The following is a 16638-nucleotide window of genomic DNA, read 5'->3' as shown; positions in this document are numbered from 1 at the left end:
TGGCAGCCGCCTGCTTTGTCCACTGCTTGCAGGAAGAGCAGCCTGTTGCAGCTAGCTGGTGGGAACTTGGAACCAGGGTGGGCTGGCAGCCCCCCAGCAGCTCCCCGTTCCCCTAAGTTCCCTGTGCGGCAGCCACCCAGCAGGCTATCAATTGCCGGCAGTTCAGCTGTCCCTCCCCGCACTGCCATGTGCTGCTCCTGCACCCCACTTACCCCATCCCCACAGAGCGGGTGGGAGGGGGGAACACGACAGGGCTCAGGACGGAGCTGGGCAACAGCTGCTGTCTCAACTTGCTGATCTACCTAAAAAGTCAATGTACTTAGAGTGGGGTCAGTGTACTTAAAGGGGCAATGTGCATCTCTCTCAGAGGCAGTGTGTGTCTCTGTCTGCCATGCTCTCTCCCCTCCCTCCATTCATGCTGCCTTGTAGAGTGTGAGGCGACATTAACAACATGTTAACCCTTGAGGGCTCAGCCAAGTGCTAGTTCATCATTTAGCAGTAAGGTATTCCCTGGGAAATATCCCACCCTCTTCTACCCTCTGACTCCATCACCTCAACCAAGCTTCACAATCATCATCACTGTGTACCAGTATTAAATTGTTTGTTTGAAACTTATACTGTGTGTGTGTGTGTGTGTGTGTGTGTGTATATATATAATATAGTCTTTTGTCTGGTGAAAAAAATTTCCCTGGAACCTAACCCCCGCACTATTTACATTAATTCTTATGGGGAAATTGGATTAGTTTAACATCGTTTTGCTTAAAGTCGCATTTTTCAGGAACTACAACGTTAAGAGAAGAGTTACTGTACTCTAATTGTCCACTCCAGCCAAACCCATGCATGGTTTTCCAAGCTATGCAAGCTGTAGGGGGCTGTGGACATGGCTACATGGCAAGCCAGCTGCAGAAGCCATACAAAAAAAGCTTCATTTCCAGAGTTGAGTAATTATGGAGCCTCCTGCATTTCATGAAGGGACTATGCCACTCAATGGAATTAATGAATCTCCAGACCCCTTCACTTTGTGGCCCTTGGAAGACACAGACAGGTTCCAGGAGCTCATAGGCAAGGCTATAAAATGTAAAAAGTCCCAAAGCTGCTGGGAATCGAGGAAAGGACATTTCTTCCACACAGCTCAGATTGCTACAGTTATGGTCTGCCTTACTACCTCTAAAAAGGGGAGCTTCCCCCATCAAGCCTGGAGCTGGGAATCTTGGAGTCACATGACCCCCCCTTTATTCTCTTATAGAGGAGTCCTACAGAATTTAAAGACAATTTTATTTAAACAAATATTTTAAAACCACCCCATAAAATGTATCCGAAAATTTCATCATCTCTATAGAATTCTACAGGATTACTCCTGAGAGCATTCTGCGCCAAAAATTTAAAAATTCTGTGCACAATATTTTAAAATTCTGCAAGTTTTATTTGTCAATAAATAAATGCAGAGGCTCCAACAGGGCAGTGGGGAGCACAGGCCACTGGCTGCACGAAGATGGGAGATCACCCTGCAGACCTCCCACCCCCGGAACACGGACTCAGCGGTGAGGCTGTACCCTACCCTGATGCAGCAAAAGGCCTTGGTCTGCCCCACAAACACCCTGGGGCCCTACCCTTCTGCACCAGGCACACCAGATGTGGAGCAGGCAGGCTCAACCAGTCAGGATCCAGGTGTGGAGGGTCTCAGTGTTGGGGGATCCAGATGTGGGGTGAGAGGATTCTGTGTGGGACAGTCTGGGTGCAGGCAGCTCAGTGCGGGGTCTACGTGTGGGGAGATCTGGATGCACAGAGGCTCATTGGGGGTGGAGGGGTTCCAGGTGCAGGGGCAATGGGACTCTGCACGGGCTTCCAGGTGAAGGTGGTTGGGTCTCAGCAGAGGGGTCTGGTTGCTGGGGGAGTGGGGCTTGTTGGGGTGGGGGTCTGGGTGCATCTAGTTGGGTGTCTGAATGGGGGGGACTCAGGGTTGTGCAGGGGGTGGGGCATCAGGGTGGGGATTTGAGTGGAGGGAGCTCAGTGGGTGGTGGTCTGGGTGCAGTGATGGGGATCTGGAGGCAGGGCGGGGGGTCTTCAGATGCAGGGGTTCAGGTATGGAGGGCTAGAGGAGTTCTGGATGTACACGGTGAGGCTTGGCAGGGGTGTCTGGGTATGGGAGGTCTGGATGCATGGGGGATAGGGTGGATGGGGGAGCGGCTCCCGGTACCGTGACCCCTCCCACCACAGTTGAGGAGCAATGGGGGCAGGAAGGAGGGGAGGATCCTGAGCATCCTGCAGCTGGTGGAGGTTTCTGGGGGTGAGCCTGTTGCAGCCCCAGACACTCCTTGCAGGGGAAGAGGAAGTCCTGTCCTCTCCTGCCTCCAGCCCCGCCGGGACTAGCAGCTGATCCTGGCTCAGGTTAGGAGCCACTGGCTCGAGCGTCCCTAGCCCCACGGTGATTTGCCTCTCCACCAGCTGCTCCAGGTGTGTGAAATGATGTACTTGCTCTGCTAGAGAGTGGTGCTTGACTGCTCTTGCAGCTTCCCTTTGCTCCCCTTTTAAAAAGTCATTTTTCTGTGGGAAAGCAAAGAAAGCTGTGGGGGACATGAATTTTGCACATGCGCAGTGGTGCAGAATTCCCCCAGGAGTACAGGATGGTTAAAAAAAAATCCTCTAGAAAGATTAATCATTTCTATTCAATTCCATAATACTGAATTCTATTCATTTTCTATAGAACCCTATTACATTTGTATAGAAACATAATTTTATCAGATTATTCTCATAATAGCTCATTTCCATGGCTGGCCTCTAAAATGGAGTGTCACCCAGAAGGAGCTTGCACTCGACAATGCTTGAAAATTCTTCTTCACTCAGTCAAGGATGAGGGGACACAGGCTGAGTGCAAAGATTCCTATGAGTCCTAGCAGAACTGATGGAAATCCACCCAGGATCTGGACTATCAGCCATGGAGTCTATCTTCTGCCCTAGTGTGCCCCTTAAATATTAGAGTTGGATGGCCTGAAAAGCTGGCTGCATTCTGGAGACCACAATTTAATTGTGTTTGTGTTCACTGTTTTAAATTACACCGACACCAAGTGTCTGCCTGAATTTGTGCTGTAACCCAGCACCAACAGCCTTGCACCATGCAAGAACTGGCAAGATCGAGGCTTTCATTAAGGACTGATGAACAGAGTTTATGGAATCACTTCTGCTGTATGCAAGTTGGGGCCATTTTGGAAAGAAAATCATAATGACTAGTAAAGAAAACAATGATGGCCAAAACTGGGAACCTAAATTTTGGCTCTTCAGTCCATATTCACTTCAATGCAAGTTGTGCTCCTAAATCATTTAGGTGCTTTTGAAAATCCCATTCTTAGGCACCTAAACATGGACTTCAGAGTCTAACTTTAGGCTTCTCTGTCTGAAAATGTTGGCTGATGATATTTAGCATTATATCTGTAGATGTCTCTTGAATACAAAGTAGTTGTAAAAGATAAAATTAAGGTGGCAGGACTTTTAAAGCCCTTTCATTTATATATTGCAAATAATATATTGCAAATAACAAAAATAAATTGTTGACCCTGAAAAAGTAAATATCATGCAGATATGCCAATTTATTTACCATATTCACTATTTTTTTTGACATATGCTTTTTCATATTCTGCAGCATTTATTTCATCAGAAATTTCATAGAAGCTGTGTAGGAATTTTAAGACTATTTAGTATACACATTTATAGTAAGATCTTTTCCAATGCTTTTTTGCTCTCTGGAAATTTTAGGCACGGGCATTGTGCCCAATGCAACAACACATAAAACAGATGCATTTTTCCATTCACATTGGGCAGGAAGTTTCATATTAAGCATTTCAATAATTGCACAAGAAATGGCATATATATACTGAAATGTCCCGATGGCTTGATTTATACTGGAAAATTAGCTGTCCCCTAGAGCAATAAATACCTGAAAATTTAAAAGGCCATAAGAATTTTAAACCTCCACAGGGAGTGGGAGATCACGGCTGTTTTACTTGAAACCCTAGATTTCACTATTTCCACCACCTTACTTTGATTGCCCAAACATAAGGCCTTGTGATATAGTCACCATCAATTTAGCTAAAGCAGGCCTGCACACAATAGTCCCAGCCATCACAAGAAGTGAAAAACTAGGATCTATATTGCCAGATTAAGGCATAGGCACTAAAGGTCTGTGCCTGCAACCCCAGCTCCTAAGGCCTATGATTATGTCAGAATTTCAGCTTGTTTGTTTGTTTTCTAAAGTAAGGGCTTGTCTACACTTGAAATGCTACTGCAGCACATCTGAAGCTGTTCCAGTGTAGCACTTCAGGGTAGACAGTACCTATGCCAACAGGAGGGTTTCCACCATCAGCGTAGGCAATCCACTTCCCTGAGAGATGGTAGCTAGGTTAATGGAAGATTTCTTCTGTAAACCTAACACTATCTACAGTGGGAGTTAGACTGGCTTAACTAGGGTAGTCAGGGGTGTGCATTTTTTACACCCCTGAGTGATGTAGCTGGGTTGACCTAACTTTTTAGTGTAGACTAGAACTAAGTCTCTAGCTGTTATCACGGCAAAGAAATAGTTGAAAAGGTGACCATAGCATAGATGATCCAGTGATGTCAGCCTTCGTCTGCAGACAACCTGCAATGATAGGTGTGAAAAGTCTGAACTGTCCCATTCATTTCTATGGGGTGTTACTTCCACACCATACTGTGCTGGAAATGTCCAGCCAACACCACCCAGAAAAGGACTGCATGTGTGGCAGCAGAGTGCAGTGAGCCCAGCAAACAGATACCCCAACAGCCTGAGTGTAAGTACTGGGGCAGGGCCCTGCTGCCATTCCTGCCTTTTTGAGGGACCCTTGCTCTCCCAAGGGAAGCATGTATGTATATAAGGAGTGGGGGGTGGGAAGGGGGAGAAAGGGGCTGCCACTCCTGAGAGGATAAGAGGGGCCCAAGTTGCTGTCCCTGTTTCTCTGAGAAGGGAGAGGAAGTCCCTGCCACCACTACTCAAACTGGGAGATGGAACCAGGGCTGAGGCGGGGCTCTAGGAGTGATGCCACAGAGGCACTCCATATCATATCATGGGGTGCCTCAGGCTCTGGATTGCCTCAATCCAGCCTTGAGAGTGAGACTTAAACCCATGTCTTTCATATGAGAGTGCAAGGGTGAAATTCTGGTTCTACTAAAATCAATGGGGAAACTCTCATGGTCTTCAGTGGGGCTCAGCTTTTCCCCCAAGTCTCAACCTCTTGCCTATAAATTTAGCAGCAGAAATACATAAGATGCAAGTCTGAAAATTCACCAGTATAAAAAGTCATCTCATGAAGACAAGGGAACATTGGATCAGATAAGTGCAAAATATTTTGAATTTTCACAATTGGCTACTGTGTTCAAAGGCAATTCAATGAATGTTTGATATTTGTCTTTTCCTACCACAATGAATAAGTCTTCAAACACAACCATTGTGAATTATGTTGCAAATTTTGGAGGGTTTAGTAGGCAAAGGCGGAATGGGAGGGAGTAGGGTTATCCAGATGTGTGGGCAATACAATTCACAAATCATTTTTTATTACAATATCATCATCTGTTCAGTACAGGTATTCACGATGGATAAGTCTTGCCATGGCCAGAGCAGAATTATCACCCATTGAGTCCTTTGCAGAAGCACTTTTACTGGCAAGGGCAGAAATTGTCAAGGAGGGGCTGAGGAATACATGCTGAAATGACTATGCTGGTCCTCTGAGGATCAGCATGCACCCCCGTGTAGCATTTGCTGCTGATTGAAAGACAGCTAGGCACATACCCTAACCACAGATTGCCTGAGCACTACAGACGGACTTGCCTCTCTACTTTTGTGGATTAAGAGGTTCCTTGTACCCTCATCCTACCCTACTGCAACACCACCGCACAGGATAGGATTTCATCCTTCAACTGATAAAAAGATTAATAATAAATAAAGTACGATACCTTCTGGCCTCGGTTTTGGTTTTTCCAACCCTCCATCTTGCATTAGCTCAAATGAAAAGGACACATTAATGACCTGGTAATATAATGAACACATTCATTATTGTACATTATTTCCTGCCCAGTGTACATGGTCAGCATAGGCTGCGTTTAAGGCTACAGAGCCAAATCCTCAGCTGGTGTAAGTTGTCAAGGCTCCTTACATCAGAGGATCGGGTCCATAGAAACTAGGGAACTAATCATTACTCAAAGTATTTTTTGGTCAGAAATCCAAATATTTGCAAATGGGATTGTCCTGATCAGAATAGGATTTGGGCTCAACTGTCCATTGAGAGACAAGTTAGCTTGGTAAACTCCTTAAAAATTAACAAAAATAAAATAGTAAAAAATTGAACACTATATAGTCCAGGTACTTTCCTTGACTCAAATATATAGCTGAATTGCCTTGGGTGTCAATAGAGATTGTGTGTGAAGACTAAGGGCAGTGTTTGGTCTTAAAATTGTATATTGTGCAGAGAAGGGAATATGCCTTCATATCTTTAAACTATGTGAAATCTTGCAAATGTTCATAATTTTTATTGTTCATAATTTGATTCCGCCAGCACTCAGGCACAGACGTCTTATTTAAGTCAATGGTAATACTGAGTATAGCTCAATGGCAGCATTGCAGTGGCTGCCAACAAACAGTTAATATTTCCTAGATACCAGACAGTTAACAGAATTTCCTCCTCTACTCAGATGAGGCAATAACCACAGTATCTCAAATACTACTGTGTAATAAATGCTGGCAAATGCTGAATTTTTAATGGTGACCACTGTATTCCCTTTTTTTTTAACCTAGGTAGAGTACATCAGTCTTGCGTAAAAAGGTTTGTACTGTGTGTTACAGTAAGTGGTTTTTTTTTATATAAAAATATAAAATCCAACAACAGAATTACCTTTTGTTCAAAACTATCAGGAGTCAAGAAAAAGCTGTGCAGAGGCACAAAATAGCCCTCCAGGAGACCCATTAGCAGCACTAGATATACACCGTCTGCAAACTGTAAGAGACCATGATATGTCAGAGTATATATTCTAAACCTGGATAATTATTTTGCCTGATAAGCAAGATACCCTTTGCCTAATACAGCATGCTCACGACACTACTAACCTAAACGTTTTCAACTGCATCAAAAGATTTATTCTACGTGACTTCTTATGCTTATATCAGGTATTACACTGTGTTATGCCTTCATGGATAAACTGACCCGAGACTGACATAAACAAGTGGGCATATAAGCACCCTGGAAAGAGGCTGTGGCCAGAAGAGACCTGTAGTTATGGGCATCTTGTCACTGGCGGTTGAGTAGATTTGGTAACTGGGAAGTGGATTCAGCACTGGAGGAACAGGGGGTTGTGAGCCCATTTCTGTAGTGTGGAAGCCTCGGGACGGCTGATCTATGGAACACACCTTCAATTCAGATTCTGCTGGCCCTGTGGCAGAGGCACAACCATCTCTTCCGAACTGTTTGTGACATAGCACATAGCCCCAGAGCAGAAGAAAGTAGAAATGAATGTGTCATCTAATGATTGCACAAGAAATCTTAATATAGTGGAAAAAGAGGAGGGGAATAAAGAAACCGAAGTCCAGAGTTCAGCAAAGTCCATATTAACCTATTTTTCAGTGTACACAATTATAGGTAGACGGCATCCATCTAACTGCTATGGTGCATCCTTATTTCATTATGAACTATAACTACACACATTATGCACATGGTTTTCGTACACGTTACTAATTTTAAAACATTTTTCTCAAAAATTTCAGAACACGATCACATTCATCATAAAGAACAATAAGCATGTCAAGCTTTTTAAAAACATGGTTTTGAGTTCCTTGAGATGACACAAATTCTGTATTTTTAAAAAGAGAAATGTATTCTTTTCACACTTGTGTAACACAAAAGCAGATTAATGGATTTTATCTGAACCTGGGCTGAGACCAGACATGAGCAAATTTTTGCCCAAAGGCAACATTTCAGAGAAAGTTATGAATGACTGTGAAGAGAGGTTTAGAATAGAATGGCCATCTCAATCTTATCTATATATCATGACTATCAATGCTAGAACATAGCCTCACTTAATCAAATTCTGTTTATCCAATTCCCCAGATTATCTGAAGCAGCTCAGTGTCTCCCTGAAGCTGCTCATCATCTCTCTGCTGTTGGAAATACAATCTACCTCTCAGCTTAGCGAAATCCAGTTTCAATGAACTTTTTAGGGATCTCTACGGACATTTGATTAATGAGGGTTCTTCAGTGAGATAACAATGGAATATACACACACACTTAAAAACAAAGCCATATTTCTGAAAGAAAGCCTTTATATGTCTCCTCCCATGTAGTTCTTAATTTTACCTGTGCAAAATCCATACCTATTAGAGACTTGTAGTCAGTTATACGAGGGGTTCTGAGACTTTTTTGTAAGAAGGATCACGTCTTAAAGGAAAAAATGCTCTATGGACACCTCCCCTCTCACTGGTGATCATGCAGACCACCTTCCTTCCAATCTCATCATGCAACTTCCTTGTGGCAACTGCAGCAATTGTTTATATAGAAAAAAAAACACTAGGAAAGTATTTAATGTATTTTTAGCTTCTTTCAATGCATTCTAGCAACTGGAAACAAGGAGGAGGAGCCAGCACAATGTCACACTGTGCAGCGTAGAACCCAGTGATGCAACTGCTTATACACTCAGTAACTTTATGTGTGTAAGCAGTCCCAGTGAGAAGTGTCACAGCAGTCCCATGAGATTATTCATTTGAGTAAAGTAAAGATAGCTGGAATGCAATTGCCCAACTTGGAATTTGATCAGAATACCTGGGCCAAGATTCTCACTGCAAAAACTGCTATGGCGTCTCTAATGACCAAAATTGTTCTGGACCCTCCTTATATAGTGTACAGCTAACATTAATTAATATTAATGGTAAAGGAAGTATAAATCTTTTGAGGGAATGTGCTCCAGAAATTCAGTTACTACTAGAATAGTTCCTTGTCTTTGCAGTATAGTTTTTATCTTCACATGAAAGACCTATATAAAATTAAGCAATCCAGAGGGGTTTCTGGGTGAAATAACCACTTCTTTAAAGAAAAGGAGGACTTGTGGCACTTTAGAGACTAACAAATTTATTTGATCATAAGCTTTCATGATCCACTGAATGCATCCAATGAAGTGAGCTGTAGCTCACAAAAGCTTATGCTCAAATAAATTTGTTAGTCTCTAAGGTGCCACAAGTACTCCTTTTGTTTTTGCGAATACAGACTAACACGGCTGCTACTCTGAAACCTGTCATTTCTTTAAAGGTTTCAGAGTAACAGCCGTGTTAGTCTGTATCCACAAAAAGAACAGGAGTACTTGTGGCGCCTTAGAGACTAACAAATTTATTAGAGCATAAGCTTTTGTGGGCTACAGCCCACTTCATACAGCCCATTTCTTTAAAGATGGCTTAATAAGACTCTAGTGAAACCTTTGAGCATGTTATGATACGTGTATAGTATGGTGCAATTGTCCTCCCCCACCAACCATGGCTATGGAATCTTACCTGGGTTTCCAGTTCTGTAACCTCCAAATTCAGTTTATTCAGGTGCTTGTTCACAAAAGTGATGAGGGTCTGAAAAATGAAAACTTGTTGATCAAGGCACACTTTTTAGAGCAGCAGTTTCAACTTTTCCCATAAGTTAGACCTGCACGTGCAGTGTTTAGATCTGATTTCTAAATGTTTTAAAGTTACAAACAGAAACCTGCAATTTTTAAAGTATTTTACTCCTAGATTGATTGGTTTTCTGAGAGCGGAACAGAACTGACATGAACACTAATCAGATAATTAAAATACATTGTTATAATGTAATTCTTCTTCAGGAAGCTAAAAAAAAAAAAAGATTTGTAGCAGTCTAGAGAGTTGTGTTATTAGACGAGGCTTCAATTTGATAGCAGCTGAAATACATGGGGGCAGATAATTCGCTGATGTAAATTGGCATTTCTCAATTGGCTTTAGTGGAGCTATGTGAATTTATACCAGCTAAGGATCAACCTGTTGAGTTTTCTTTTACATTACATACAGGGTACGTTTACACTACAATTAAAAACCCATGGCTGACCCAGCTCAGGGTAAGGGGCTGTTTAATTGCAGTGAAGATATTCGGGCTCGGCCTGGAGCCCAGGCTGTAGGACCCTGCAAGGTAGGAGGGTCCCAAAGCTCGGGCTGCAGCCCAAACCTGAATGTCTACACAACAATTAAACAGTCTTTTAGTCATGAGCTCAAGTTAGCTGGCACTGGCCAGCTTCAGGTCTCTAACTGCAGTGTAGACATACCCACAGTTACATGACAAAGTACTTTACAATAGAGACTTCTATATATCTCTCCTGTTCTATCTTCTGAAGCAAAATTAATGTTGATGAAAGCAATAAATATAACACAATTTGTAATCACAGGATTATGACTTTCATTTTCAGTGTAAAGTTTAAGTTTTATTACATTAAATATGTTAATGTGCTACTTAATTGTATTTCAGAAATAAAACACTTTCCAACCTTTTTTACAACATTGAGCTTGTCCGGAGCATGGTCAAATAAAGTGTCAAATGCATCCCGTTCTGAAAAATAGTCAAACCTGTTAACATAGCAAGCAACAGCTATCCAACTGCATAATAAACACTAATTAAAGAGCATGAATGATGAGAACAGCAGCATCAGCAGAATCTTTAATGTAGTTTCTTTGTACTTCAGTTACTGTATATTCTGATTGTTCATTTCGTTCTATAATCTGCTAGAAACTATTATTGTCTTTTGCCAGGTTTCAGAGTAGCAGCCGTGTTAGTCTGTATCCGCAAAAAGAAAAGGAGGACTTGTGACACCTTACAGACCAACAAATTTATTTGATCATAAGCTTTTGTGAGCTACAGCTCACTTCATCGGATGCATTCAGTGGAAAATACAGTGGGGAGATTTATATACACAGAGAACATGACCAGTAACATAGATTTTTGCTGGGATTTGGGCTGCTTATGAAGTGATCTGAACAATGAACTGTAACTTTCTCCCTGAGAATTAACAACAATCAATATCTACCCATATAGGAGGTATTGTTTCATGGTCTCTGTGTGTATATAATGTCTTCTGCAGTTTCCATGGTATGCATCCGATGAAGTGAGCTGTAGCTCACGAAAGCTCATGCTCAAATAAATTGGTTAGTCTCTAAGGTGCCACAAGTACTCCTTTTCTTTTTGCGAAGACAGACTAACACGGCTGTTACTCTGAAAGTTGTATTATGGAACATCATCTTTCATTCATGTTGGGAACCTCTAATCATTAATGCTTTTATATTGAAGTTCTGGGGTGAAATCACCAATCATCTCTAAAATAGCATTTGCTGAAAGGCATAAGAAATCGTTTGTTTTAAAAATGGCTATGCTGACATCAAAGTTTTTCTTATTTGTTAACTGCCATCCCAATCTGCAACACGTTTATTTATATATTTACCAAGGAAGCTGCAAATCCTGGCCTTACTTATGGTTTGAATGAACGGATCAGCTGCAGGACAATTAATTAATGTACACTTTGGTAGCCTCAAGAAAATGATAATAATCAAATGAAACTTACCATACCTTCCGGATAATGCCCTATAGTAAAAAGCAAAACAAAATTATTATGTATCTCATTTACTTTACTTCATGCTTTTCGTTAAGATGGACAAGAAAACTGCATATATGACCAGATCCTTAGCTCTGTGTAAACTGGAGTAGGTTAATAGAGTTCAATGGTGTGCCACTAATTTACCCACTAGAGACTCTGGCTCATAGCATCAACTAACATAATCTTGTTGGCTTCAATAAACGTTCAAATTGATACCAAATAGTACACTTCCTACTGCTAAGCCCAATCAACATGCCTTCTCTTGTGGAGAAGGTTTTTGCTATGTTTATTTCATGAACTCTTTTCCCTTTGCCCCAAATATCCAGTTGTCACGGCCACTACAATAAAGTGCTAGCCAAAACAACGCCTGGACTAGGTTCTTAAGTATTTAAGGAGTTTTGTTTCATTTGATCCTTCACATAAATATCACACTTGTAATAAACCCATAAGGATTAATAATGAGTCATTAGCCTGAACACTCCTCACTCTATTAGAAAGTAGGATGTTCTGCTGTTGCTTCTTGCTGGTTTTGAATAATATTTCCACTGCACACTGCACTGTGAGATCACATGTAAATGTTTTACCACGGTCACTTATGCTTCTTCAGAGCCTAATGGTGAATGAAATACTTGGGAACAGTTTTTTCTTTTCTGAGATAATTTAGCACTTCATCAACTAAACTGTGAAAGGTAAAAGCATAAGACCTACCCCTCTTCTTATCTGTCTGAAAACTTATTCAGACACTTTTGAATGTACAGTATTTGAAACAGGATGCAATATAGATTTCTTCAAATGCACAAATTTCATACATATTTACTCTACCTTTCCTTTGGTCTCAGTCTTTTGGAGATTTGCAAGTACTTTGTCATTAGTAATTCCAACTCGGTAATGTTACATTTTGAGAGGCATATTTGAAAGCCTTGTAAAGACTAAACTATAATCACTAGCTGAAGCATGATCCCTCCTGGAACCCCAATAATGAAATCTAAATATCACCAAATGGTTGAATTTTTGAGACACATCTGTGTTCAATTACTGAACTGCTGGCAAGAGTGGTGTTGACATACTCAGTGTTACCAGTTATTTCCTCTTGGATTTGTCGGGACTGGAGGATTCCTTCTCGTTTCTGGAAAAAAAGAATTGTTTTTTGTTTAGTTTATTACAGTTTAATGTTTAGTGTAATATAAAAAATATCTATGATCTACAAATGTCATCAGATAAACATAAAAATAAAAAACTTCATTTTTTTTCAGACTTGACTGTATTATTTTATTTCCATTTGTATGTATTCCACAGAATTTAGTCCAGATAACTTACTTGTTAACATAAAAATTTAAGAATGGCCACCAATGGTATAATACTAGGAGACCTGAAATGTCACCTCGTGTAACAGAGAACCTAAGGACTAAACAATCGTTTCTTCCCCTTTCTCCATTCCCCCCTCTCCTTCCACTTTTCTACCTAAGGCTCCAGTTCAGCAAAGCACATGAAACAGCTTAAGCACACACACACAGAAGGTTTGCTGAAGAGAGACCGTGTGCTGAACTGCAGCCTATGTTTGAAAAACCAGCCCAGGCAAAGGGTGCCCACGCAGTACCAGCTTTTGCAATCCTTTACTCCCATTCTAGCTGTCCTTTCTTTCCCTGTTCCCTTTCTTCATCCTCCTCATTATTTTTATTTCAAACTTGCCATTTTTCACTACTCTCTGCATTAGAGATTGTGTTTGTTTGGGAAGAAACTCCAAAATGGAGGACAATCTACGCAGGACCTGATCCAAATCCCAAGACAGTTTTAGTTTTACTTCAATGTTTTATGGATCAGGCCCATACACAGGAAGACCCTTGCATGTGCTAATTAGTGGTCAGTGCTATACACTGACTCAGGAGCTGACTGACTGTCAGAATGTATGAGTTAGTTGGCAAAGGAAGCAGCCTCAGTCTCCTCAGTTCCTTCCCTTATATTGATCACTGCCATTTTTTCGCCTTGGAGTACACATTTCATGTATGTATTGCCTCTCTCCGTGTTCTCTTCGTTAACTTTAATCAATGGCGGTCATCAAAGTATGCAGTGTTTTCCTTACTATGGCCCAAGGCTGCAGTGCATACTCAGACAAAACTCCCACTAAGTCAATAGGAGCCTATGCAATAACTACAGGATTAGGCCCCGTAAATTTAACTTGGTGATTATTGCTCTGATAATCTGCCCCATGACACTGAAGTATGGAACCATTCTGCAACCTCAGAGAATGAATATATCTTTGGAAGTGCTCTTGGGTCCAAGTAATTCTGCCCCATAATCATTTGAATATTAGACAGAGTAAAGAAATGCAAAATTAAGGCATGATCCAGCTCTTCCTGAAGACTCCCACTCGCTTCAGTGGAAATTTAACAGTACTCTTACTGCATGTAAAAAAAAAAAAAAAAAAAAAAGATACCCATACTGTCAATAGAAAAATCTAAAGGAGAGAAAGGAGAATAATATACAGAAATGAACCAGGGAAGATCCAAGTGCATCATTTTTCAAAAACCGGCTTATAACCTAGATTTTTAATTACTCTAATTGCCAACAGCTTTTGTGCAAAACAATGGCAGCAAATCTAGGTTAAAATTACTTTTTCATAAGCACTGTCCTGATTACCTATTGGGTTTTATCATGTTATTTATGTCAGAAACAAATTTGTGTTTTAGTAAACTATCCCCAGCCAACACTGCAACCTTCATATCTTGTGTGTATAAAAACTGATAACAAAAACCTGAAACACATTCAGGTTTTTTTGGTTTTTTTATGTATTTTACTCCAATTCCCCCTTCCGCCTCCACTCACACACATTCCCTCTATCTTTATCAAATTGCAAACAGTGGCATTTAAAAAACAGGCCTCTTATAGCCTATTGAGCTTTCTTTGCCATGACCTTATTTTACAGAATATATCAGGGTTTGAAGCTACTGGGCTTTCTAATGTAAACAGTGAAAAAAGGCCGAAGGCTGCATTTATTGTTCCTTGAAACTTCCATTTCACTCAAATGGGCATTGCAGGTCCACAAGGTATTTAGAATCAGGCCCACTGTGTACAAAATAACCACACGGATAAAAAAACAAAGATGAACTATTCTAAAAATACTAGGCCAGATCCTAAGCTGCTGTAAATCGATGCAGCTGCATTGACTTCAGTGGAATTACATTGATTTATATCGGTTGAGGATCTGGCTCAGTGGGGCTAAATCTCTTCCTACACTGCACTGATTCTATCCCAGTGAAACTCCACTGGTTCCAGTGCACTTACCCCTGATTTACAGCGGTGTAGGAGAAGAGAAACATGTACATTGACCCAGTCCTGCTTGGTCCGTGCTGGAGCAAAACCTGGTTCTCATTCTGCCCCCTACTTACAATGCTTTTCAGGGTATGTCTCTAGTGCAGTCACAGGGTATGATTACAGCTTGTGTAGGCAAGCTATCTTTGAACTATCTGGGTCAGGTACCAAAGCAGTGAAGCCACAGTGGCACGTACTTCAGCACAAGCTAGCTCCCCGAGTAATTACCCAGGGTTCTATGCAGGCTTATACCTGAAGCCCCTGTTGCTTCTGCTGCTTGACTGCTCTGGGATCCAAGCTAGGTAGATTAAAGCTAGCATGCACACATACATGTATTAGGTTTGTTTTTCAAGAAACTCATCAATCAATTTCAAAAACATTTCCTGGAGTAAAGTTACGTTTATCTTTAACTGGACAACAACTTGAATGGACACATTGTCTGGGAGTCTGATTGGTGTTCGAAAATATTATGAATGCAACCAAAAGAGATGAAGTATTGCTACGAGACGTTTTGCATAAATGAGCTGTGATTACAGAAAAGACATACCCTTATACTCATGTAGCTCCACTGACTTGAGTAGAATTACTCCTGATTTACACCATTGTACTACATAAGAGGAGAATCAAGCCCATTGACTTCAATGGGAGTTTTGTCAGAATAAAGAAGAGCGCAAGATCTGGCTCCTTATGGATATATTTTTCACATTTTTTCCCTCTCCCCATTTGGCCCTTTTCCTAAGGATGACCTGATAGGTACATTCTTGGCTTTTTGGATGGTTGTTATTAGCACTTTGGGATAAACTGATCTTTTTTGATATTCGTATAACATCTAAATCAGGAAGGCAAAGTGTTTGATTGAAAGTAATTTCCCTTTGAAGACTTACACTCATCAGTGCAGTCTCACAATGGGTCACTTTGATCATATTTGGAGAAAGCCCACCAACTGTCATTTTAAAGCCAACGAGCAGGATTTCAGCCTTCAGCGATATATCTGCCAGAAGCTCCCCTTGAGCTTTCTTTACTAGTAAATTACCAAATTCAAAAACTTTTCTGACATGTGAATGGTGGAAATAAGAGCTGTTAATTTTTTAGATTTGCCTAATAGATCTTCAAGTCATGCATATTTGAAGAGAGCCTAAATAATGCCTCCTTGCAAAGAGATACTGCAAAAGAGCCCCAGGAAAACAACATAAACAAAAAAGGTAAAGGCTACTAAGCTGTGAAAAATAAAGGCAAAACTGATTTGTAGACAAGGGAAAGCAGATTAAATGGCAAGAAGCAGAACAAAATATAGCAAGCACAAATAGAATTGAGTTTAGTAGGAAAAAAATAAACAGAAAAACCTGGAAAGTTTAGGCAGATGGGGCTCTAATATGGAGTGTGATTGGCACAGAAAAATCCAATTGATGGTCTCTTTATGAAAGAGCCAAAACTTGTAATCAGACTAGATTAGTGTATATAAAGCTGAAAAAGAATATTTATTCACCTAACATGGATTTGGATTTAATAAATGGTGACAATTCATCACTCAGTGCAAGGGCTGATTTAAATATCTGCACTAGGAAGGGGCAGTGAGAAGACCGTCAGAAATGAGATAAATATTAACTCTAGAGATCATACTGCGTGATAAATAGACAGATACATTCCAACAATAATATTTAATACATCTTAATGTCATAGTCTGGCCACTTTGCAATCAAAATAAGA

The 16638-nt window shown here is 40.9% G+C and overlaps 1 protein-coding gene across 3 annotated transcripts in view; it reads right to left on the bottom strand.

The window, feature by feature from the left end:
- PARVA (parvin alpha) overlaps nucleotides 1–16638 on the bottom strand; it is an 87425-nt gene that overhangs the window by 7044 nt on the left and 63743 nt on the right. For all 3 annotated transcript variants that reach the window (XM_084632279.1, XM_084632280.1, XM_084632281.1), the window contains 6 exons: nucleotides 12690–12748; nucleotides 11590–11609; nucleotides 10522–10583; nucleotides 9533–9601; nucleotides 6894–6995; nucleotides 5959–6031 (listed from right to left, as the gene is read on the bottom strand). In XM_084632279.1, the coding sequence (XP_084488405.1) occupies nucleotides 5959–6031; nucleotides 6894–6995; nucleotides 9533–9601; nucleotides 10522–10583; nucleotides 11590–11609; nucleotides 12690–12748 (385 nt within the window). The remainder of the gene's footprint in view (nucleotides 1–5958; nucleotides 6032–6893; nucleotides 6996–9532; nucleotides 9602–10521; nucleotides 10584–11589; nucleotides 11610–12689; nucleotides 12749–16638) is intronic.

This window comes from Lepidochelys olivacea, assembly GCF_965140295.1.
Source record: "Lepidochelys olivacea isolate rLepOli2 genome assembly, chromosome: 6".
Taxonomy (NCBI): domain Eukaryota; kingdom Metazoa; phylum Chordata; order Testudines; family Cheloniidae; genus Lepidochelys; species Lepidochelys olivacea.
The sequence above is the reverse complement of the archived record's forward strand: the minus strand, read 5'-3'. Positions and strand labels throughout refer to the sequence as shown.